The sequence below is a fragment of the Sapajus apella genome, unplaced genomic scaffold (assembly GCF_009761245.1).
Source record: "Sapajus apella isolate SASKATOON/1434 unplaced genomic scaffold, GSC_monkey_1.0 scaffold19, whole genome shotgun sequence".
In the NCBI taxonomy this organism is placed as follows: Eukaryota; Metazoa; Chordata; class Mammalia; order Primates; family Cebidae; genus Sapajus; species Sapajus apella.
Window position 1 is genome coordinate 13394710 of NW_022436959.1, and position 26227 is coordinate 13420936.

The 26227-nt window shown below is 37.6% G+C and overlaps 1 protein-coding gene across 1 annotated transcript in view; it reads right to left on the bottom strand.

Annotated features, from left to right (window-relative positions):
* STK31 (serine/threonine kinase 31) overlaps window positions 1-26227 on the bottom strand; it is a 143586-nt gene that overhangs the window by 69514 nt on the left and 47845 nt on the right. The window contains exons 11-15 of the mRNA XM_032286983.1: window positions 10174-10296; window positions 3969-4148; window positions 3382-3498; window positions 1992-2111; window positions 825-956 (exon numbers count right to left, since the gene is read on the bottom strand). Coding sequence (XP_032142874.1) covers window positions 825-956; window positions 1992-2111; window positions 3382-3498; window positions 3969-4148; window positions 10174-10296 — 672 coding nt within the window. The remainder of the gene's footprint in view (window positions 1-824; window positions 957-1991; window positions 2112-3381; window positions 3499-3968; window positions 4149-10173; window positions 10297-26227) is intronic.

Consider the following 26227-nt stretch of genomic DNA (forward strand, 5'->3'; position numbering starts at 1 on the left):
CTTGCACATTCTGCACATGTATCCCAGAACTTAGAGCATAATTTTTTTAAAAGTCAGATTTCTCCAAAAGTTGAAAAATTAGACTAAAAAAATCAATTTCTCCAAAGCCCAGAATAGAGTAAAACTGGAAAGCTCTTCAACTATGATATTAGTTCTAGAAGTCCCCACTCCAACCCCAATTAAGTGCTCACAAGTAGAAGAGAGATAATTCAAATTAGATTGAGGCACAATACAGATCCTTGTCGTATATAAATCAATCCTCAAGGGAAAACAAAGTATTACCATCTTATTCACAAAATTTCAAGCCTAAAGGAAGAAGTTAGTCCAGATTAGAGCATAGTAACCCTTCCAGTTCTATTATCCTATAAAAGCAACTTAAAATACTTGCAAGAAATACTACATCTATCCATAAAAAAGGGAGTTAACAAAAGATGCCATGATCTTAAAAATACTTTATGACAAAATGCTACCTTTGAGGGAGTACCCTTTCGCTTGCGTGTAGCAAGTTGGTATTACAACAAACATTTTAACAATCCAAACCGAAAGAGCTTTTAAAATTACTCTAAAATGTTCAAGTTACTAAAAATCAAGGCAGTTTAGGAAAATGTTTTTAAAGAATATTTAATGATACAGGAAAATTTTTAAACAATTGTAATCTCAATTTTATTTATACACACAGAAAACAAGGCAAAGTATATAAAACAAAATGTGAATGTAACAGCTTTCTTATTTTAAATAGTGTATTTATGTATTATTTTTATGAAGCAGAGACCAAATAAAATGAGAGACATATAAAGATCAGTAAGAAGCAACTGTTTCCTTACTTCTTCCAAATTATTCTTTTCAACCAATTTCCATCTCAGTTGAGCTTTTAAGCTTTTCAACGTCTTCTTAATGGACAGCAAGTGATCCACACTGGGAGTCTTATTTAAATATTCAATAAGCTGCTGTTTAAACTAAGTAAACAAAAGTTACATATTTTCAAACACATAAGAAAAATATTTATTGAACAGTCAGTGATCATTTATTATTTCTCTGTTAGGATTCAACTATTATTTACTGAGGTTAGGTTAAGATACTAAGAAAATCTATAATTTTCAACAAGACAATTCAACAGTTTTCCTTATTATCCATGTTTCTGTTTAGAAGAGTATCAGTTCCAGCACCGAAAGTAGCAAAGATAAAAGTAGTATTTCAAACTGAGACCCAGAGTAAAACACATTGTGTCTTGGTGTGGATGAAAAGGGAACTTCTAGTGAGGTTGTAAACTGAAATCATCTTTCCCAAAAGTGGGTTGACAATATGTGTCGTTTTAATAATGTGCATTTGTATTCCTTTTAACTCAATAATTATAAATTTAGAAATCTGAGAAATAAAAACAAAAAATTATGCACAAACATATATACAGTGTTATTTATGGTAGAAAAAATTGAAGTAACCTTAACATTCAACACATATGAATGGTTAATGCTGTTATACATCTATATAGGGATTAGGATTCTGTCACTCAAAATGACAGTATAGAAAAATCATTAATCATGTAGAAAAATGTTCAGAATATACCATTAAATGAAGAAAGTATTTTTGAAATAACTTAAAAAATAATCCAATGCATATATATATGCTCACAAACATCTAGATGCACATCCAGTAAGGAAATACTCAAACTATCTCTTAGGCTAAGAGAAATATAAGCAATGTTTTATTTCTTATCTTTCTGTATATAGCAAATTTTCTATAGTAGACTTGTAGTGACAAAAATAAAATGATGTTAAAAGTTGTAGTTCTCATGAACATAATAAAATCAAAGATTTAAAAGAATTTAAAAAATCTGATACATATATCATCAAAAATCACCATTTCCAGTTCATAGTGAATTCTAGTAATAATAATTTACTGACAGTGAGTATTAAACAACATGAGGAAAATTTAAGTATTAAAAATTTCAAAACATCAATTTATAAGATCCATAAGAGAAAGCACAATCCAACCTCAATACTGTCCTTGTACTTAGCTTGTACTGTGGTAATGAGCCTTTCCTCTGAACGAATCTTTTGCAGTATTTGACTATATGTATTTAAAATTATCTCCTTGTCTCCATCACCTTGATCCTAAATGAAATCACACACATAAAATTATACATAAAGGAATAATCCAAAATAGCTAAAGCCTCCAATAACAATAGATAAGCTTCAAAATTATGCCTTTTAACAGATTTCTGTAGTCACTTCAAAACAGTTCTTAAATACAAATGTTTTCCTAGACAGAAGAAAGACAGATATCAAAGATGTTCACATGGAGGCCAGGCAACATAATGAGACCCAGTCCCTAAAAAATATTGCTTCAATCAGCTGAGCACAGTGGTGTACACTTGTAGTCCTAGCTACAAGCGAGACTGAGGCAGGGAGATTGAGGAGTTCAACAGTGCAGTGAGCTACGATCACATCAATGCACTCCAGCCTGGGCAGGACACTCTCTCTCTTAAACAAACAAAAAAAACAACAACAAAAAAAAAAAACAAGGCAAAGCCATTCATATGGGAAACTTTACTCCTATTACACCATTACTCCCAAAGCTGTGTGGAGTGGAGTACTGCATTAATGGAAATCAGGGATACTAACGTGCTAAATATAAGAACTATAAACAATATACAGACCTTCCACGCTTTACTTTTAGAAATCACCTGTTAACAACTACTTCTAAAATCAAGTCTGACAAAACAATCTAAATCAGGACTACTTAACAATATATAACTTCTCAATGTATTTTTAATGCCAATATGAATAAAATAGTAAAAAGAAAACAAGTAAAATAAGAAGCACTGAGACACTGGAATGCAGCCTGAGTAATTGGGAAAGAGTCCCAATGAGCAATAATTAAAATTATAAAACACCCTTTGGAGTAGCTACACTAATTTTTACCTTGACACAGTAATTCAGAATATACGCAATGGAGAAAGAAAGAGGATGACCAATCCATCTTGTGTGTCAACTATTAGAGCTCTCTCAGGTTTTAAGTTTTCACAAACTCGAAGAAGTCTGTTCTTATAGACATTGGGTATGATACAGAATATATCATATTGATATAGATCAAATAATACAGAAAGCTTGTCCACTCAGATTATGAGTGGTTTTCTTAGAATTAAGTAGATGTTTTGTGTAAAATGTCCTATTAAAATGAAAATGTCACCTAAGAATAAGACTTTGCATTGTGTTTGCACTAAAAATTGACATTGTTAATCCTTCAAATAGGCCTATTAGGAGAAAGCTAAGACAAGTCTTAACAAGCAAGATAAATTATATTACTGGTTAATACTTTCTAACCATGAAAGGAAACCACACTGCTTCAAAGGAAGCAATAATAAAGAGTATCAATACTCACAGTCAGAGATATCTCCAGCTCTTTGCAGACACTTGACTCAGTCTTCTCTAGGATTTCATCAATATTACCAATTGTGTCTTCAGAAGTCAGTGATTCTTCCACAGATAGGTCAAAAACCTCATTTGCAAAAATAAACACATGAAATATCTCATTTAATTCAAACAGCATTCATTGTGCTTTAATGCCTGAAGCAGAGCATTAAGCTATACCCTGGGCAATGTAAAAGAACTAAGAATGCAGAAAAAAAAGATAAAGTGCCTACCCTCATAAAATTTATGCACCGAAAGGAAAAAGGTACATACATATAGCATACCTAAAGAAAATAAATGGTTAAGAAAGGAGAGAGAACAATCCCTAGGAAAAGTTGAGAAAAAGGAGGAACAAGACCAATATGATTTTTTTCAAGACTAATATAAGGGGCAATCTGACTAAAAGCTAATAAAAAATCTTGACTGGTAAGGTGGCAAAAGTTTATATTTGATACGTAATAAGTAGATGATGTCAGCTCTTGAACAAAGCATGTTATTTTTAAAATATATATTCTCTGGTTTATGCCAGAAACATAATGCGGCAGGAACTTTTACTACCTTTAAGGTTCTTTGGAACCATGCTATAAGACGCTGCAGAGAAGCCTCTGTTTCACTTCTAACATTGGTGAACTCCTCTCTTTTATCACACTTCCAGTCATAAAATTTTTTAAGTATTTCATCAGAGTTTGCTCCTTCTCTGGCTTGTCCATACACTGCTTCTAAAGAGGCTGACAAATCCTGCAGAGAGATATACTTCTGCTTAATTAAATTTTATTAACTCATTCAGGATTCAAGCACTGCATTAGGATATAAGGAGCAGAAAAGCAGTATGCTGCATCCCCATTCTTAAGAATTTCATAAATACAACTCAGAATCAGGAGATAGAGATGAAAACACGAAACTACCTAGAAGGTAGTTTATTTGGACCATTACAGTAAAAGTTCATTAAGTGAATTAGTTACAAACAGAAAGCCTCATATCCTTAGGTTTTTTAATTAAGTAGAAATTACTCTATTTTCCCTAACTTTTTTGTATAAGTTTATTGGGTACAAGAGTAATTTTGTTACATAGATATATTATGTAGTGGTAAATCCTAGGCTTTTAGTATCTATCACCCAAATGTACAGTGAACTCATTAAGTAATTTCTCAACAACCACCACCCTCCACCCCTACCATCCTTCTGAGTCTCCACTGTCTATCATAAGAATCACTACTAGTGTGTCCTGGCATGAAAGTTTCTAAGACCTATTGCTAAATAAACTATACACCAAAATATACAAATAGGTCTAATTAAGTAAAAGCATTAAACATATATATGTACAATCATGCACCACTTAACAACAGGGATATCTTCTAATAAATGCATCATGAGGCAATTTCAACATTATGCAAATATAATGGAGTGTACCTTTAAGTACCTGCAAACCTAGATGGTATAGTTTACCACACAACCAAATTACATGCTATAGCCTCCTGCTCCTAGATACAGCATGTTACTGTACTGAATAATGTGGGCAATTGTATCAATAATTGCCTGTATAAACACAGAAACGGTACAGTAAAAATAAGTACTATAATTTTATGGTACCACTAGCATATATGCTGTCCATCATTGACCAAACCATGCAGCACATGACTGTGCTTAAAGGCATTGTTTCATGAATTAGCCTGGCTGGATTTGTTGGGGCAGGTGTGAAAAAAAAAAAAAAAAACAGTAACAATAAATAAAAGTTTTTCGTGTAATAAAGAATTGGAAAAGACAAGATAGGCAGATAACACAGCCTGCTACTACCTCTCTCCAGAAATCAAAGTCTAGAAATTTTACAGAGACCAGAAAAAAAGGCTTAAGAGGTCTCAGAAATTTGTATCACAAAACTTTGAGAAATCTCAGAAAGGCAGAGGATGGTTGGAGGTTAGCACTGAATTAATACAGTCCCTACATGTCAAGAAGGACTTTGTCACAGCACAGAATCACCTTTAAGAAAAGAAAACTTTCTTCATAGGCCCTTCTCTCCCCCCTCACATCGGGAAGAAAAACAGCAGCACCAGCAAGAGGCAACAGGTTTATACAAGTACAGCATAAGAACACAGATGAGGCAAAAATTGATAACCAGTATAGAAGAGCTGGCCAGCCCCTGACCATCCTCCTTCCTTCACTTCTTCCCTCAATAGCTAGCAGCACTTACATCTAAGGATGGTAGTGCCTAGAAAGGAGCAGTAGCTAGGGTAGAGGGAATAGGGTTTTGCTGAGGAGTAAGACCATCCAGGAGAGAAGCAAAGAGGGAGTAGATAATCCCTGATTGCAACATCAGAGGTTCTGGATCCTTAAAAACAAGCACATTCTATTCCCTAAACCACCCAAAATCTTAAAATTGTTGTCAAGGCTCCGACTCTTCACTAGGCCCTTTATATAACTACACAGCAGCAAAGAACTAAGGTAGTTTATAGTTCCAAGGGAATATGAGATCTAGAGGAGAAGTAAGAAGAGAGCAAAACGGTGTGAACAGCACAAGCCCTCTAAAAGAAGTATATAAAACTAGGCCACCTTATAAAAAAGAAGCAAAATCAGTGACAGTGGCCCAAAACACAGTAAGAACTCAAAAATAAGCAGAATAAATATTCTCAACAAAAAGAAAGAATATTGGAAACATAAAGCCAAGTACTTATAAATAATAACTAACTGAAGATAATACAAAAGAAACAATCTCTGACATAAAAAACACAATGGATTGCCTAAACAGCAGAAGAAATACAGCTAGAGAATTAATTCATTAGCTACATGGTTAAGTCAAGGATCCCTCCAAAAAAACAATTAAGATAAAAAGGTTTTATTTATTTTTGTTTAACCCACCTCCTACATAAGATAAAAAGACTTTAAACAATAGATCAGCAGTTAAAATATGTAGAAAACAGAACTAGAAGCTTAAATATCTACCTAACAGAAGTCTCAGAATAAAAGAAGAATTTAATGGGGGAGGACAATACCTTAAGAAATAATTATCAAATATTATCTACAATTAAAGAAATATATAAAACCTCAGCCTGAACTGGCTCAGATTCAATCAAAACATAAACACGATCTGACGCAACTTAAGAACAAATCAAGAGAAAATTTTCAAACTTCCAGAGAGAAAAAAGATCACAGAAGAAAAAAGATTAGACAGGTATCAACAATTATGGAAATAGGAAAGTTGGACACTTTGGCTCATGCCTGTAATCCCAGCACTGTGGGAGGCCAAGGTTGTGGATCATTTGAGATCAGACGTTCAAGACCAGCCCAGCAAACATGGTGAAACCCTGTTTCTACTAAAAATACAAAATTAGCCAAGCACAGTGACGCATGCCTGCAGTCCCAGCTACTTTGGAGGCTGAGACATAGTAAGATTTGCTTGAACCCAGAAGGCAGACGTTGCAGTGAGCTGAGATTGCACCACTGCACTCCAGTCTGGGTGACAGAGCAAGACTGTCTCAAATAAATAAAATTATAGAAATAAGAAGACAATAGATTATTATTGTCAGAGGTCTAAAGCAAACATGGCCTTTGAACTTATTGTTTTATAGTCAGCTAAACAAATATTTGTACTTGAGACTGAAATGAGATATCCTAAAACATCAAATAACTCACAGAATCAAATACACAAGGATTTCTTTGAAATTACTTTTAGAGAAAATCTTCCAACACATAGAGAAAACCAAGAGATAATCGACTTATGAAATAAGAATAGAAAAATAACTCTATTTAACTGAGCTATCACACACAATATCCATAACAAACTGTGACTAAAATCCTAAACAACTCTGATTGGTTCAATGGTTGGTTTGGGGGAAGGAGGTAGAAAAAGAGAGGAAAGACACCAAAAGCAGAAAAGAATGTTCTAAAGTATTAGAAGTGTGGCCGGGCACGGTGGCTCACGCCTGTAATCTCAGCACCTTGAGAGGCTGAGGTAGATGGATCACTTGAGGCCAGGAGTTCAAGACCAGCCTGGCCAACATGGTGAAACCCATCTCTACTAAAAACAAAAACATTAGCCAGGTGTGGTGGTGCATGCCTGTAATCCTAGCTACTCATGAGGTTGAGGCAGGAGAACTGCTTGAACCAGGAGGCAGAGGCTGTGGTAGCCAAGACTGCACCACTGCTCTTCAGCCTGGGCAAAAGAGTGAGACTCCATCTCAGGAAAAAAAAGGTATCAGAGGTGTAATTTAGAAAAGGAGAAAAAAAGAAACCACGATAAACAGAAACATAAAAATAAGATCAAAGAAATAAGTTCTAACAAAACAGTAATTATAAATACGTAAATTAAGTTACCAACAAAAGGGTATAGGTTTGATGCTTTCAAATATTAAATCCATTGGTGTGTTATCAAGAAGGATATTTCAAAATGTGAATACAAAAGGTTAAAAATAAAGGGAGAGGCCAGGGGTGGTGGCTCACACCTGTAATCCTAGCACTTTGGAGGCAATAGAGGGTGGACTGCCTGAGCTCAGGAGTTTGAGATCACCCTGGACAACATGGTAAAACCCCATCTCTACTAAAATACAAAAAATTGGCCAGGCATGGTGGTGTGTGCCTGTAATCCCAGATGTGTGCCTGTAATCCCAGCTACTGGGGAGGCTGAGGCAGGTGAGCTGTTTGAACCCGGAAGGGGGAGGCTGCAGTGAGCCAAAATCATGGGATTACACTTCAATGTAGGCAACACAGTGAGACTCCATTTCAAAAAAAATTAAATAAATAAAATAAAAAGAGAAAATTAAAAAAGAAAAGATGTTACAGTATTAACTACAAAGAAAGGTGGCATAGGAACCTAAAAAGGAAACAAATTAAAATTTTATTTTGTTTAAAAAAATCTAAGCAAAAAAATAAGATTACATAGTAGTTACAAAAAAAAACATTTCTATTATTATTTTTAACTTTTATTTTAGGTTTGGAGGTACATGTGCCAGATGGGGGGAGAAATATACATTTTTAGATACACTACAACCATGAACACCTTAATGCCCAACAATGTGGCACTGAGATACTTTGAACAACCAAAAGAACAACAGTGACAAATAGGGACAAACCTATCTATTTTGGATATATGTAACAAAAATATCTCAAAGACTGTTGTACTGATCCAACCAAAACCTAAGCAAGTTTTAGATGTATCTATAACTGCACACCAAGAAAACGTAGAATACAATGTTTTTTTGAACTCAAGAAGAACGGTCACAAAAAATCAACCATGTATTGTAGGCCACAAAAGAAGTCTAAATAAAATGCGGAAATCAGAAATCATAAACTTTAATTTATTTGACCTTCATTATAGAAATGTATTTCTTGAGTACTTGAAAAATATAAACTATTTCTCAACAAAATAAAGAGAAGTTTAAAGAATATTTTGGTGACCTGAGGGAATACCAGAAATGGAGACAAGCCAGATAAGGCAAAAAGTCTTCTAGCATTAAACTATTAAAAGAAAACAGTGTTTAAGGATGATCTTAGTTGCAGAACCTTGACCTACATTTACTAATAGTGAGAAGTAGTAAACCTTTACAGGGTAAAGCAGAAGTTGCATTGTGGAAAGGTAAATTCTTACTTATATTACTGTCCTTTTATATGCAAGGCTTACTTCACCATTCTGGAAGAATTTATATTACTTATGCAATTCCATTTAAAAAAATGTTTCAAACCAGGGCTCCAGAGGTTCTTAAGCCATGTGGAGCATCATCAAAACTACATCTTCATCTGGGGGACAGAAAGAAACAATGCCCAGGTGTCCCTGCATATCTTCTTCTCCAAATTTCTATCAAGTTTATTCCCTCCAGTCCACAACAAGATCAGTATTAGCTACTGGTCAGCGAAGTACTAGAGTAACTGACTAAAGCAGTAAAAATTCAAAGACGCATAAAAGGTAAAAGGACTAGAAGAGATTAAAGAGTTATTGTTTTCAAATGATATGACACATAGAAAGAAAAGATTATCAATAGACAAATGAGAACTAAAAGAGAGTTCAGCAGAGTTGCCAAACACCAGTATATAAAAATCAACAATAATCCTCTATTCAATCAAAAATAGGAAATGAAAAGATAATATTCATAAAAGCAATCAAAAGTATAAATAAATAAAAGTTGAAGAAAAATTCATGAGGACTTATACAGAAAAATTTTAAATAATATTAAAGGACAAAAAAGAGCTAAATAAGTAGAGAGAAATATTAAGTTATTAGGTAAAATGACAACACTGTCATGTTTATTCACCCCAAATTAAAGTCACAGCTGAGCTGGCAAGACAGGGATGAAGAGAAGATTCCACCACACCATATAGCTATATGTACTACAGTACTCCAGCCTCTGATCACATCAGGAAGAAAATTCCCTGGTCATGAAGCCTAAAAACCCTCTAACTCAAGGATCACAGCTGATCCCTTCTCATTTTAACATGCGGCCCTACTACATTTTCTGCTAGAATGCAATGGACGACAGGGACCCATATCCCTGCTATTGCTCCTGTCTCAATTAATTTCCCCAGTGAACACTGTGGTAGAAACCTGGAGTCCCTGGCCATTTTATCTTGTTTGCAAGATAGGTATACACACATACATAGTCACAAAATATATTTATACAAACTTTGAATCCCATTAAAAAGAAACTAGAATGCAGGGAACAGGAAAATCTTTTGCAACCATCCGAGAACTATCTGGCATCTCGAGGTAAATGCTAATTTCACTCCTTGAATAATAAACTTGCAATTTAATGTATATTTAATATATTTTTAATTCCAACCTGCAATGTTTTTAAGCGTTTATTAAGAGATGACTCATCAACTTCTAGAATAAAATCTTCTACTGACATGTACACCTTCTGCTGCATTTCATTTCTTTGGGCAATTAAAATATTCCCTTCATTCTGGAAGAAGAAAAAAAGAATAACCACCATTAATACATTAGGTCTTTTCTGCACAAGACCTATATGAAAAAACATGACCTCCAAAATAAACATTCTCTAAACATAGCTCCAAACATAACATTAAGGACCAACATTTCTCTCCTTAAATCAATGAAATCACAAAAGGAACATTTAAGTTCAAGAACTCTAATCTGCTAATTTTTATTTTTCACATTATTTCTGCAACAACGAAATTGTTATTATTTGAGAAAAGTATGTAAGTCCCTACTAATTACATATGGCCTCCTTCCTATTCCCAACCCACTCTCAACTAATTCAGCTAATCATCTTTCAAGTTACACTTAAACAACAGGATAAATCTTCCAATTTGTCCAAAAGACTATGTTTTGAAATATGTATGTGAAAGATATCCAAGAACCCTATGCACTTGATTATACCACTTGCCATACTGTATTGAAACTATATATTAATATATCCATCTTGTACCCAAGAAAGAAAGGATCGTGTCTTTAAAAAACTTGTATCTCTATTATCTATAACAGTGTCTGGCACATACACTTAAAAGCTTGAATTTCCAGATATTTTTTCTTGCACTCAACCAGATTATTTTATAACTACAAATAAAAAGAAAAGACCTAAAGTGAAGCCTATTACTTTCATCATTTAAAAAAAAAAATGGATCGAATATGGCCAATTAGGAGCAGCTCAGGATTGCAGCTCCCAGTTAAAGTGCAGAGCGTTGAGTGGATGCCGCATTTACAGACAGATTTTTACTGCCCACAGACCAGGAGACCCCCAGGCAGAGAGGCCCCACGGGTCGCCAGCACAGCTGTTTTGGTCAGTGCAGCTGTTCTGGCCGGCGCCCCAGTGCAGCGGGTCTCTGCACAAAATACACGGGTCCGGGTGCCATTTTAGCTGGTGACTGGAGCTCCTGGGAGACAGAGTCGCCCATCCAACTGATAAAAAAGGGTACTGAAACGGGGAGCCAGACCAGGAGATTCCCAGACAAAAAAGCGCCATGAATCTCAGCACGGCTGTTTCCGCCGGCACAGTGGATCGCCGCACGGGAAATCACACAGGTCCTGATGCCTTTTCAACAGGCGACTGGAACATCTGGGAGGCAGAGTCACCCGTTCAAGAAAAAAAAAAAAAAAAGCGGGGGGTCTGAGGCACGGAGCCAGGTGATCAGGCTCAGCTGGTCCCATCCCCACAAAAAAATAGCGATCTGAAAAACTCTGGATTGAGAGTTCCACAGCAAGCACAGCTGAACCTGGGACGGTCCAGCTCTGTGGGGGAGGCGCGTCCACCATTACCAAGGCAGTCCGCCACTACGGAGGTAGTCCGCCATTGTCGAGGCAGCCTGCCATTACAGAGAGAGTCCACCATTACAGAGGTGTGCTGCCATTGCCGAGGCAGTTCTAACTATACTCATATAAACAGGACTGCAGGGAAGTTCACACAGCAGCTGGGCGGAGCCCACAGCAGCTCCGCAAAACCTCTGCAGGCAGACAGTGACTAGGCTGCCTCCTTGCTGGGCACGGCAGCCCTGAAAAAAAGACAGCAGTACAACAGAAACTTATAAATAAAGCCCTAACTCCCCAGGAGAGAGCACCTGGGGGGAAGAAAGGGGGGGGGTGGTTTATTGAGTTCTGCTGCAGGAGACTTAAACGTACCTGCCCAGCAGCTCTGAATGAACAATGGAGCTCACATCTCAGCATGTGAGCTCCTATAAAGGACAGATTGTCTCCTCAAGCAGCTCCCTGACCCCCGTATAACCAAAGAGTTACCTCATAAAGGAGAGCTCAGACTGACATCTGGCGGGTATCCTGAGACAAATATAGCAGAAGAAGAAACTGGCAGCAACCCTTACTGTTCTGCAGCCACTGCAGGTGATCCCCAGGCAAGCAGGGCCTGGAGTGGACCTCAGCAGTCCTACAGCAGAGGGGCCTGACTGTTAGAAGGAAAACTAACAAACAGAAAGAAAGAACTTCATCATCAACAAACTGGATGTCCACTCAGAGACCCAATCTGAAAGTCAACAACTACAAAGATGACAGGTGGATAAATCCACAAAGATGGGGAGAAACCAGCACAAAAAGGATGAAAACACCAGAAACCAGAATGCCTCTCCTCCTACAAGAGATCACAACCCCTTACCAGCAAAGGAACAAGGCTGGATGGAGAATGAGTGTGATGAATTGACAGAAACAGGCTTCAGAAGGTGGGTAATAGGAAACTTCGCTGAGCTAAAAGAACATGTTCTAACCCAATGCAAAGAAACTAAGATAACCTTGAAAAAAGATTTGACAAAATGCTAATGAGAATAAACAACTTAGAGAGGAATGTAAGTGAACTGGTGGAGCTGAAAAACACAACACGAGAACTTCGCAAAGCATACACAAGTTTCAACAGCCAAATTGACCAAGCAGAAGAAAGGATATCAGAGGTCGAAGATCAACTCAATGAAATAAGACGAGAAGGCAAGATGAGAGAAAAAAGGGTAAAAAGGAATGAACAAAGTATCCAAGAAATATGGGACTATGTGAAAAAAGACCTAATCTACATTTGATAGGTGTACCTGAATGTGAGAAAGAGAATGAATCCAAGCTGGAAAATACTCTTCAGGACACTATCCAAGAAAACTTCCCCAACCTAGCAAGTCAGGCCAATATTCAAGTCCAGGAAATACAGAGAACACCACAAAGATACTCCTCAAGAAGAGCAACCCCAAGACACATAATTGTCAGATTCACCAGGGTTGAAATGCAGGAGAAAATGCTAAGGACAGCCCGAGAGAAAGGTCAGGTTACCCACAAAGGGAAGCCCATCAGACTCACAGTAGATCTCTCAGCAGAAACCCTACAAGCCAGAAGAGAGTGGGGGCCAATATTCAACATCCTTAAAGAAAAGAACTTGCAACCCAGAATTACATATCCAGCCAAACTAAGCTTAATAAGTGAAGGAGAAATAAAATCCTTTACGAACAAGCAAGTATTCACAGATTTCATCACCACCAGGTCTGCTTTACAAGAGCTCCTGAAAGAGTCACTAAACATAGAAAGGAACAACCAGTACCAGCCACTCCAAAAACATGCCAAATGGTAAAAAGCATCGACACAATGAAGAAACTGCAACAACTAATGGGCAAAACAGCTAGCTAGCATCAAAATGGCAATATCAAATTCACACATAACAATATTAACCCTAGGCCGGGCGCGGTGGCTCAAGCCTGTAATCCCAGTACTTTGGGAGGCCGAGGCGGGTGGATCACGAGGTCAAGAGATCGAGACCATCCTGGTCAACATGGTGAAACCCCGTCTCTACTAAAAATACAAAAAATTAGCTGGGCCTGGTGGCACGTGCCTGTAATCCCAGCTACTCAGGAGGCTGAGGCAGGAGAATTACCTGAACCCAGGAGATGGAGGTTGCGGTGAGCCGAGATTGCACCATTGCACTCCAGCCTGGGTAACAAGAGCGAGACTCCGTCTCAAAAAAAAAAAAAAAAAAAAAAACAATATTAACCCTAAAAGTAAATGGGCTAAATGCCCCAATCAAAAGACACAGACTGGCAAATTGGATAAAAAGCCAAAACCCATCAGTGTGCTGTATCCAGAAAACCTGTCTCACATGCAAGGACACACAAAGGCTCAAAGTAAAGGGATGGAGGAAGATTTACCAAGCAAATGGAGAGCAAAAAAAAAGCAGGAGTTGCAATTCTCGTCTCTGATAAAATAGACTTTAAAGCAAAAAAGATCAAAAGAGACAAAGAAGGACTTACATATGGTAAAAGGATCAATGCAACAAGAAGAGCTAATGATCCCAAATATATACACACCCAATACAGGAGCACCCAAATACATAAAGCAAGTTCTTAATGACTTACAAAGAGACTTAGACTCCCACAGAATAATAGTGGGAGACTTTAACACCCCATTGTCAATATTAGACAGATCAACCAGACAGAAAATTAACAAGGATATCCAGGACTTGAACTCAAGCCTGGACCAAGCAAACCAAACAGACATTTACAGAACTCTCCACCCCAAATCCACAGAATATACATTCTTCTCAGCACCACATTGCACCTACTCCAAAATTGACCACATAATTGGAAGTAAATCACTCCTCAGTAAATGCAAAAGAACGAAAATGATAACAGTCTCTCAGACCACAGTGCAATCAAGTTAGAACTCAGAATTCAGAAACTCAGAACCGCACAGCTTCATGGAAACTGAACAACTGGCTCTTGAATGCTGACTGGATAAACAATGAAATGAAGGCAGAAATAAAGACATTCTTCGAAACCAACGAGAATGAAGACATAACATACCAGAATCTCTGGGACACATTTAAAGCAGTCTCTAGAGGAAAATATATACCAATGAGTGCCCACATGAGAAGAAAGGAGAGATCTAAAATTGACATTCTATCGTCAAAATTGAAAGAGCTAGAGGAGCAAGATCAAAAAAACTCAAAAGCTAGCAGAAGACAAGAAATAACTAAGATCACAGCACAACTGAAGGAGATAGACACAAAAAACCCTTCAAAAAATCCATAAATCCAGGAGCTTTTTTGAAAAGATCAACAAAATAGACCACTAGCCAGATTAATAAAAAAGAAAAGAGTGAATAGATGCAATAAAAAATAGATGCAATAAAAAACGATAAAGGGGATATCACCGCAGATTGCACAGAAATACAAACCATCATCAGAGATTATTACAAACAACTCTATGCACATAAACTAGTAAACCTGGAAGAAATGGATAAATTCCTGGACACTTGCATCCTCCCAAACCTAAACCAGGAAGAAGTCGAAACCCTGAACAGATCAATAAAAAGGTATGAAGTTGAGGCAGCAATTAAGAGCCTACCACCCAAAAAAAGCCCAGGTCCAGATGGGTTCACAGCCGAATTCTACCAGACATACAAAGAGGAGCTGGTACCATTCCTTCTGAAACTACTCCAAACAATCCAAAAAGACAGAATCCTTCCCAAATCATTTTATGAGACCAACATCATCCTGATACCAAAACCAGGCAGAGACTTAGCAAGAAAAGAAAACTTCAGGCCAATATCCATGATGAACATAGATGCAAAAATCTTCAATAAAATACTGGCAAATCAACTGCAACAGCACATCAAAAACTTATCCACCATGATCAAGAAGGCTTCATCCCGGGGATGCAAGGCTGGTTCAACATACGCAAGACTATAAACGTAATTCACCACATAAACAGAACCAAAGACAAAAACCACGTGATTATCTCAATAGATGCAGAGAAGGCCTTCTGACAAAATTCAACAGCCCTTTATGCTAAAAACCCTCAATAAACTAGATATTGATGAAACGTATCTCAAAATAATAAAAGCTATTTGCAACAAACAAACAGCCAATATCATACTGAATGGGCAAAAACTGGAAGCATTCCCTTTGACATGTGGCACTAGACAAGGATGCCCTCTCTCACCACTCCTATTTAATATAGTATTAGAAGTTCTAGCCACAGCAATCAGGCAAGAAAAAGAAATAAAGGGTATTCAAATAGGATAGGAAGAAGTCAAATTGTCTCTATTTGCGGACGACATGATTGTATATCTAGAAGACGCCACTCACTGTCTCAGCCCAAAATCTCCTGAAACAGAAACTTCAGCAAAGTTTAACAATACAAAATCAATTTGCAGAAATCAGAAGCATTCCTATACACAATCACAGACTTAAAGAGAGCCAAATCAAGAACAAACTGCCATTTACAATTGCTACAAAGAGAATAATATACCTAGGAATACAACTAACAAGGAATGTAAAGGACCTCTTCAAGGAGACCTACAAACCACCGCTCAACAAAATAAGAGAGGACACAAACAGATGGAGAAACATTCCATGTTCATGGTTAGGAAGAATCAATATCGTGAAAATGGCCATACTGCCCAAAGTAATTTACACATTCAACACTATCCCCATCAAGCTACCAATGACCTTCTTCACAGAACTGGAAAAAACCACCTTAAACTTCATATGGAACCAAAAGAGAGCCCACATAGCCAAGTCAATTCTAAGCAAAAAGAACAAAGGGGGAGGCATCACACTACCAGACTTCAAACTATACTACAAGGCTACAGTAATCAAAACAGCATAGTACTGGTACCTAAACAGAGATATAGACCAATGGAACAGAACAGAGGCCTCAGAGGCAACACAACGTATCTACAACCATCCGATCTTTGACAAACCTGACAAAAACAGGCAATGGGGAAAGGATTCCCTGTTCAATAAATGGTGTTGGGAAAACTGGCTAGCCATGTGCAGAAGGCAGAAACAGGACCCCTTCCTGACACCTTACACTAAAATTAACTCCAGATGGATTAAAATTTTAAACATAAGACCTAACACCATAAAAACCCTAGAAGAAAATCTAGGCAAAACCATTCAGGACATAGGTGTAGGCAGGGACTTCATGACCAAAACACCAAAAGCATTGGCAACAAAAGCCACAATACACAAATGGGACCTAATCAAACTCCACAGCTTCTGCACAGCAAAAGAAACAGTCATTAGAGTGAAACGGCAACCAACAGAATGGGAAAAAAATTTTTGCAGTCTACCCATCTGACAAAGGGCTGATATCCGGAATCTACAAAGAACTAAAACAGATTTACAAGAAAAAAAAACAAACAAGCCCATTCAAAAGTGGGCGAAGGATATGAACACACACCCTACAAAAGAAGACATACATGAGGCCAACAAACATATGAAAAAATGCTCATCATCACTGGTCATTAGAGAAATGCAAATCAAAACTACATTGAGATACCATCTCACGCCAGTTAGAATGGTGAACATTAAAAAATCTGGAGACAACAGATGCTGGAGAGGATGTGGAGAAATAGGAACATTTTTACACTGTTGGTGGGAGTGTAAATTAGTTCAACCATTGTGGAAGACAGAGTGGCGATTCCTCAAGGACCTAAAAATAGAAATTCCATTTGACTCAGCAATCTCATTACTGGGTATATATCCAAAGGATTATAAATCGTTCTACTATAAGGACATGTGCACACGAATGTTCATTGCAGCACTGTTTACAATAGCAAAGACCTGGAACCAACCCAAATGCCCATCAATGATAGACTGGACAGGGAAAATGTGTCTCATATACACCATGGAATACTATGCAGCCATAAAAAACGATGAGTTCGTGTCCTTTGTAAGGGCATGGATGAACCTGGAAACCATCATTCTCAGCAAACTGACACAAGAACAGAAAATCAAACACTGCATGTTCTCACTCATAGGTGGGTGTTCAACAATGAGAACACATGGACACAGGAAGGGGAACATCACACACTGGGGTCTGTTGGGGGGAAATAGGAGAGGGACAGTGGGGGGTGGGGAGTTGGGGAGAGGGAGCATGGGGAGAAATGCCAGATATAGGTGATGGGGAAGAAGGCAGCAAATCACACTGCCATGTGTGTACCTATGCAACAATCTTGCATGTTCTTTACATGTACCCCAAAACTTAAAATGCAATTAAAAATAGACTGAAAATTAAGTTAAAAAAAAAAAAGTAAACATCTCAGCACTCACATAATTTAAAAGGATAAAAAATTCACGGAAGGAAACAAAAACACAACTTTTGTGTTTTTTAATACAATATTAATTAAAGTCTTCTACTAAAAAAAGTATTTTAATATCAGTAGTGTGGTTTAAAGGAAAGAGAATAGACTTTGCTGTCAGAAATGTCTGCGTTCAAGTTCCTAATTAACATTGAAAACTAGGGGCCAACCATGGTGGCTAATGCCTGCAATCCCAGGACTATAGGAGGCAGAGGCAGGAGAATGGCAGAGGCAGGAAAATTACTTGAGCCAAGAAGTTTGAGACCTGTCTGGACAACATGGTAAAACCCCATCACTACAGAAAAATTAGCCAGGCATGGCTGGTAGTACCTACCTGTAGTCCTAGCTACTTGACAGGTTGAGGTGGGAGAATCACTTGTGCCCAGGAGGTTGAGGCTGCAGTTAAGCTATAATCATGCCACTGCACTCCAGCCTGGGTGACAAAGTGAAACCATACCTCAAAATTAATTAATTAATTTTTAATTTAAAAAAAAAGCATAACTATGTAATCTTAAACAATTTCCTGAACCTTGTAAGCCTGTTTCTGCACTTATAAAATGGGAGTAAATAAGCCCATTTTAAAAGTTAATGTAAGAAAATGTTTATAAACACACTGCCTGTGTTTCATAGAAATTAAAAAATTATTCATTCTGCTGTTATCTTTCTTCCATAATCAGAAGTGATCCGTTAGAATGTTAAAATGTAAAATAACCAAAATCTTACCCCTTCTCCAAACTAAACATTCCTAGAATTTTCAAAAGCCTTGTTATCCTGCTCATACTTCTCATTCAGAGCCAGTCAGGCTGCCAACTGGTCAACCTAGGTATGATTAGGGAGTAAGATTTACAGGGTATAACCCACAGAGGCAGAAACCACAAATACTCAAGATGGAACAAGTCCAAACACAACAAGTATAGAGCTCATAGGTGTTAGGAAATGTTACAGTGGCTGTTGGGAATGGTTTACAAAAAAAAAAGGAAGTTATGTTCAGCTCAATGTAATAAACTAAAGAAAAACTGCAACAAGAAATAAATATACTTGTACTTAAGCTAATAAAGAATTCATGCGAAGTATTTCATTTTCATACCCCTACTCACACACACAAACAACTACCGCCCAACAGTAGGTGACTTAGACACTAATTGATGCTAAGGCAGAGTGTTTATATACATAAAACACACCACTCAGACCACAAAAGATCCACATTAGCATTCATGAAAGCCACTCTGGTTTTCAAGCCTAATGCCCCTCCAAGCCAGTATCTCTTATAACAGCCCCATAGGTATAGCTTCCAGGGTCCTTCAAGGGGCATGTCCAGTTGCAAGAGTCCAAATCAAGTATTTGTAGTTTGTAGTTCCTCCTAGTACAGATGCAATTTGTATTTACCATGTAATATTGCCTGGTAACACAGCTGAAATATTTTCTCATAATACCAAGGGAACAAAGAGAGGGAGTTAACCAAAGATCAGGTTTCATGCAAAAGTGGAAAAGATTTTGTTATCCCTTATCCACAATCACCAGTTGGCTATTGCACTTTTCTTACAAGGCAATAAATGAAGCAAATCATTAATATGAAGATACTGTAAAAGTTAAAGATTTCATACAAACTATCATTACAGTATCTGCATTCCCTTTTCTTTCTAGAACGATAATATTTCCTCAGTGCTAATTTGATTGCACTGTGATCTGAGAGGCTGTTTGTTATGATTTCAACTGTATTGCATTTGCTGAGGAATGTTATACTTCCAACTGCATGGCTGATTTTAGAATAAGTGCCATGTGGCACTGAGAAGAATGTATACTCAGGTGATCTGGGGTAGAGAGTTCTGTAGACATCTACTAGGTCCACTCAATTTAGAGCTGAGTTCAGGTCCTGAATATCCTTGTCAATTTTCTGTCTCAATCTAATGCTGATAGTGGGGTGTTAAAGTCTCCCACTATTATTGTGTGGGAATCTAACCCTCTTTGTAGGTCTCAAAGAACTTGTTTTATGAATCTAGGTGCTCCTTGGGTACATATATATTCACCCCTAGTTACTTCTTCTTCTTGAACTGTCCCTTTACCGTTACATGACATTCCTTGTCTTTTTTTTTTTTAATCTTTGTTGGTTTAAAGACTTTTGTCAGAGACTAGGACTGTAACCCCTGCTCTTTTTGCTATTTGCTTGGTAAATTTTTCTCCATCCCTTTATTTTGGGCCTGTGTGTGTCTTTGTGCAGAAGATGGGTCTCCTGAATACAGCACACTGATGGGTCTTGACCACTTAGCCAATCTGCCAGTCCGTGTCTTCTAATTGGGGCATTTGGCCCATTTACATTTAAGGTTAGTATTGCTCATTCAAAACCACACAATTTCATGGAAATTGAACAACCTGCTCCTGAATGAATCCTGGGTAAATAATGAAATTAATGCAGAAATTAAGAAGTTACTTGAAACCAATGAAAACAAAGAAACAATGTACCAGAATCTCTAGAACACAGTTAAAGCAGTGTTAAGAGGGAAATTTATAGCACTAAATTTCCACATCAGAAAGCTACAAAGATCTCAAATCAATGCTCTAACATCACAATTCAAAGAACTAGAGAGGCAAGAGCAAACAAATCCAAAAGCTAGCAGAAGACAAGAAATAACTAAGATCAGAGAAAAATTGAAAGAGACAGAGATGTAAAAAAAACCCTCCAAAAAATTAATGAATCCAGGAGTTGGGTTTTAACAAAACAGACCACTAGCTAGAGTAATAAAAGAAAAAAAAGAGAGAAGAATCAAATATGCACAATAAAAAATGCTAAAGGGGATCTCACCACTGACCCCACAAAATACAAACTACCATCAGAGAATACTATAAACAGCTCTATACAAATAAACTAGAAAACTAGAAGAAATGAGTAAATTCCTGGATGCCTACACCCTACCAAGACTAAACCAAGAAGCTGAATCCCTGAGTAGACCAATAACAAACTCTGAAATTGAGGCAGTAATAGCCCACCAACCAAAAAAAGCCCAGAACCAGACAGATTCACCACTGAATTCTACGAACAGAGGCTGGTACCATTCCTTTTGAAACTATTCCCAACAACTGAAAAAGAAAGGGCTCTTCCCTAACTCATTTTATAAAGTCAGCACTATCCTGATACCCAAACCAGGAAGAGACAGAACAAAAAAGAAAACTTCAGGCCAATATCCCTGATGAACATCAACACAAAAATCCCCAATAAAATACTGGCAAACCAAATCCCAGGGCACATTAAAAAACTTATCCACAATGATCAAGTTGGCTTCATCCCTGGTATGCAAGGCTGGTTCAACATTGGCAAATCAATAAACATAATCCAGCACATAAAGAGAACCGAAGACAAAAACCACATGACTATCTCAATAGATGCAGAAAACGTCTTTGATAAAATTCAACATCCCGTCATGTTAAAAACTCTCAATAAACTAAGAATTGATGGAACATATCTCAAAATAATAAGAGCTATTTATGACAAACCCGTAGCCATTATCAAACTGAATGGGCAAAAGCTGGGGCATTCCCTTTCAAAATCAGTACAGATCGTGCAGGTTTGTTACACAGGTATACATGTGCCATGGTGGTGGTTTGCTGCATCCATCACCCCATCATCTACATTAGATAATTCTCCTAATACTATCTCTCCCCAATCCCCTCACCCCTTGCTATTCCTCCCCTGGCCCCCCACACTCCCCCCAGGCCCTGGAATGTGATGTTCCCCTCCCTGTGTCCATGTGCTCTCATTGTTCAACACCCACTTATGAGTGAGAACATGTGGTGTTCGGTTGTCTGGTCTTGCATCAGTCTGCTGAGAACGATGGTTTCCAGTTTCATCCATGTCCCTGCAAAGGACATGAACTCATCCTTTTTATGGCTGCAAAGTATTCCATGGTGTATATGTGCCACATTTTCTTTATCCAGGCTATCATTGATGGGCATTTGGGTTGGTTCCAAGTCTTTGGTATTGTGAACACTGCCACAGTAAACATATGTGTGCATGTGTCTTTATAACACAATGATTTATAATCCTGTGGGTATATACCCAGTAATAGGATTGCTGGGTCAAATGGTATTTCTTCTGTCTCTAGATTCTTAAGGAATCAGCACATTGTCTTCCACAATGATTGAATTAATTTATGCTCCCACAAACAGTGTAAAAGCATTCCTATTTCTCCACATCCTCTCCAGCATCTGTTGTCTCCTGATTTTTTTAATGGTTGCCATTCTAACTGCTGTGAGGTGGTATCTCACTGTGGTTTTGATTTGCATCTGTCTAATGACCAGTGATGATGAGCTTTTTTTCATAGTTTGCTGTCTGCATAAATGTCTTCTTTTGAAAAGTGTCTTTTCATATCCTGTGCCCACTTGTTGATGGGGTTGTTTTTTTCTTGTAAATGTGTTTAAGTTCTCCACAGATTCTGGATATTAGCCCTTTGTCAGCTGGGTAGGTTGCAAAAATTTTTTCCCATTCTGTTGGTTGCTAGTTCACTCTATTGATAGTTTCTTTTGCTGTGCAGAAGATCTTAAGTTTAATTAGATCCCATTTGTCTAGTATGGCTTTGTTGCCAGTGCTTTTGGTGTTTTAGTCACAAAGTCCTTGCCCATTCCTATGTCCTGAATGGCACTGCCTAGGTTTTCTTCTAGAGTATTTACGGTGTTAGCCCTCATGTTTGAATCTGTAATCCATCTAGAGTTAATTTTTGTATAAGATGTAAGGAAGGGATCCAGTTTCAGCTTTCTGTATATGGCTAGCCAGTTTTCCCAATACCATTCACTAAATAAAGAATCCTGGGGACAGAAAAAAAAAATTTTTAATGACAATAAATAAATGGGTAAGTAAACAGGGAATCCTTTCCCCATTGCTTGTTTTTGTCAGATTTGTCAAAGATCAGATGGTTTTACTTGTGTGGCATTCTTTCTGAGGTCTCTGTTCTGTTCCATTGGTCTATATCTCTGTTTTGGTACAAATGCCATGCTGTTTTGATTACTGTAGCCTTGTAGCATAGTTTGAAGTCAGGTAGGGTGATGCCTCCAGCTTTGTTTTGTGTGTGTGTGTGTGTTTTGGTTTTGGTTTTTTATTGCTTAGCATTGTCTTAGCTATGTGGGCTCTTTTTTGGTTCCATATGAAGTTTAAGGTGGTTTTTTTCCAACTCTGTGAAAAAAGTCATTGGTAGGTTGATGGGGATAGCATTAAATCTATAAATTACTTTGGGCAGTATGGCCATTTTCACGATATTGATTCTTCCTAACCATGAGCATGGAATGTTTTTCCATCTGTCTGTGTCCTCTCTTATTTCCTTGAGCAGTGGTTTATAGTTCCCCTTGAAGAGGTCCTTCGCATCCCTTGTTAGTTGTACTCCTAGGTATTTCACTCTCTTTGTAGCAATTGTGAATGGAAGTTCACTGATGATTTGGCTCTCTGTCTATTATTGGTGAACAGGAATGCTTGCGATTTTTGCACATTGATGTTGTATCCTGAGATTCTGCTGGAGTTGCTTATCATCTTAAGGAGATTTGGGGCTGAGACTGTGGGGTTTTCTAAATATACAATCATGTCATCTGTAAACAGGGACAATTCGATGTCCTCTCTTCCTATTCAAACACACTTTATTTCTTTCTCTTGCCTGATAGTCCTATCCAGAACTTCCACTACTATGTTGAATAGCAGTGGTGAGAGAGGGCATCCTTGTCTTGTGCCAGTTTTCAAAGGGAATGTTTCCAGTTTTTGCTCATTTAGTATGATATTGGCTGTGGGTTTGTCATGAAAAGCTCTTATTATTTTGAGATACAATCCACTGATACCTAGTTTATTGAGATTTTTTAGCATAAAGGCCTGTTGAATTTTGTCGGAAGGCCTTCTCTGAGTCTATTGAGATAATCATGTGGTTTTTGTCTTTGGTTCTGTTTACGTGATGGATTACATGTATAGACTTGCATATGTTGAACCAGCCTTGCAACCATGGAATAAAGCTAATTTGATCGTGATGGCTAAAGCTTTTTGATGTGCTGCTGGATTCAGTTTGCCAGTATTTTATTGAAGATTTTCACATCAATGTTCATCATAGATATTGGCCTGAAATTTTCTTTTTTAGTTGCGTCTCTGCCAGGTTTTGGTACCAGAATGATGTTGGTCTCATGCACGTGTACCCCAGAACTTAAAGTATAATAAATAAATAAATAAGAAAGAAAGAAAAAAACAGTACAAGACAAGGATGTCCTCTCTCACCACTCCTATTCACCACAGTATTGCAAGTTCTGGCCAGGGGAATCAGGCAAGAGAAAGAAATAAAGGGTATTCAAACAGGGAGAGGGGAAGACAAGCGGTCTCTGTTTGCAAATGACATGATTTTATATTTAGAAAACCCCATCATCTCAGCCCAACAACTTTAACTGATAAGCAACTTTCACAAAATTACAGGAAACAAAATTAATGTGCAAAAATCACAAGGATTTCTATACACCAACAATAGACAAGCAGAGAGCCAAATCATGAATGAACTCTCATTAACAACTGCCACAAAGAGACTAAAATACCTAAGAATATAGCTAACAAACAATATGAAAGACCTCTTCAAGGTAAACTACAAACCACTGCTCAAGGAAATAAAATAGGATACAAACAAATGGAAAACATTGCATCCTCAAGGATAGGAAGACTCAGTATCATAAAAAGGCCATTCTGCCCAAAGTAATTTTATAGATTCAGTGCTATTCCCATCAAGCTAACACTGACATTCTTCATAGAATTAGGAAAAACTATTTTAAATTTCATATGGAATCAAAAACGACCCCACATAGCCACAACAATCTTAAGCAAAAGGAATGAAGCTGGAGGCATCATGCTACCCGACTTCAAACTATACTACAAGGCTGCAGTAACCAAAACAGCATGGTACTGGTACCAAAATAGACATATAGACCAATGGAGCAGAACAGGAACCTCAGAATAACACCACACATCTAAAAATCATCTGATCTTCAACAAATCTGACAAAAACAAGCAATTGGAAAAGGATCTCTGATTCAGTAAATGGTGTTGGGAAAACTAGACATATGCAGAAAACTGAAACTGAACCCCTTCCTTACACTTTACACAAAAATTAACTCTACATGGATTAAAGACCTAAATGTAAAACCTAAAACCATAAAAACCCTAGAAGTAAACCTAGGTAATACCATTCAGGGCATAGGCATGGACAAAGACAAAAACACCAAAAACAACTGCAACAAAAAAGCCAAAATTGACAAATGGGATCTAATTAAACTAAAGAGCTTCTTTACAGTTAAAGAAACTACCATCAGAGTTAACAGGCAACCTACAGAATGAGATCTACCCATCTGACAAAGGTATAATAACCACAATCTACAGGAACTGAAACAAACATACAGGAAAAAGACAACGCCATCAAAAAGTAGGCAAAGCATACGAACAGACACTTCTTAAAAGAAGACATTTACATGGCCAACAAATATGAAAAAAAAAAAAGCTCATCACCACTGATCATCAAAGAAATGCAAATCAAAACCACTAGGAGATACCATCTCACGCCAGTCAGAATAGCGATTATTAAAGAGTCAAGAAACAATACATGCTGGAGAGGATGTGGAGAAATAGGAATGCTTTTACACTGTTGGTGGGAGTATTAATTAGTTCAACCATTGTGGAAGACAGTGTGGCAATTCCTCAAGGATCTAGAACTAGAAATATTATTTGACCCAGCAATCCCATTACTGGTTATATACCCAAAGGATTATAAATCATTCTGCTATAAAGACACGTGCACAGGTATGTTTACTGCAGCACTGTTCACAATAGCAAAAACTTGGAACCAACCCAAATGTCTATCAATGATAGGCTGGATAAAGAAAATGGTGCACATATACACCATGAAATACTATGCAGCTATAAAAAGGATGAGTTCATGTCCTTTGCAGGGACATGGATGAAGCTGGAAACCATAATCTTTGGCAAACTAACAAAGGAACCTAAAACTAAACACCACGTTCTGACTCATAAGTGGAAGTTGAACATTGAGAATATATGGACACAGAGAGGGAAATGATACACACTAGGGCCTGTTGGGGAGTGGGAGGTGAGGGGAGGGAATCTAGAGAACAGGTCAATAGGTGCAGCAAACCACCATGACACATATATACCTATGTAACAAACCTGCATTTTCTGCACATGTAACCCATTTAAAAGGAAGGAAGGAAGGAAGGAAGGAAGGGAGGGAGGGAGGGAGGGAGGGAGGGAGGGAGGGAAGGAAGGAAGGAAGGAAGGAAGGAAGGAAGGAAGGAAGGAAGGA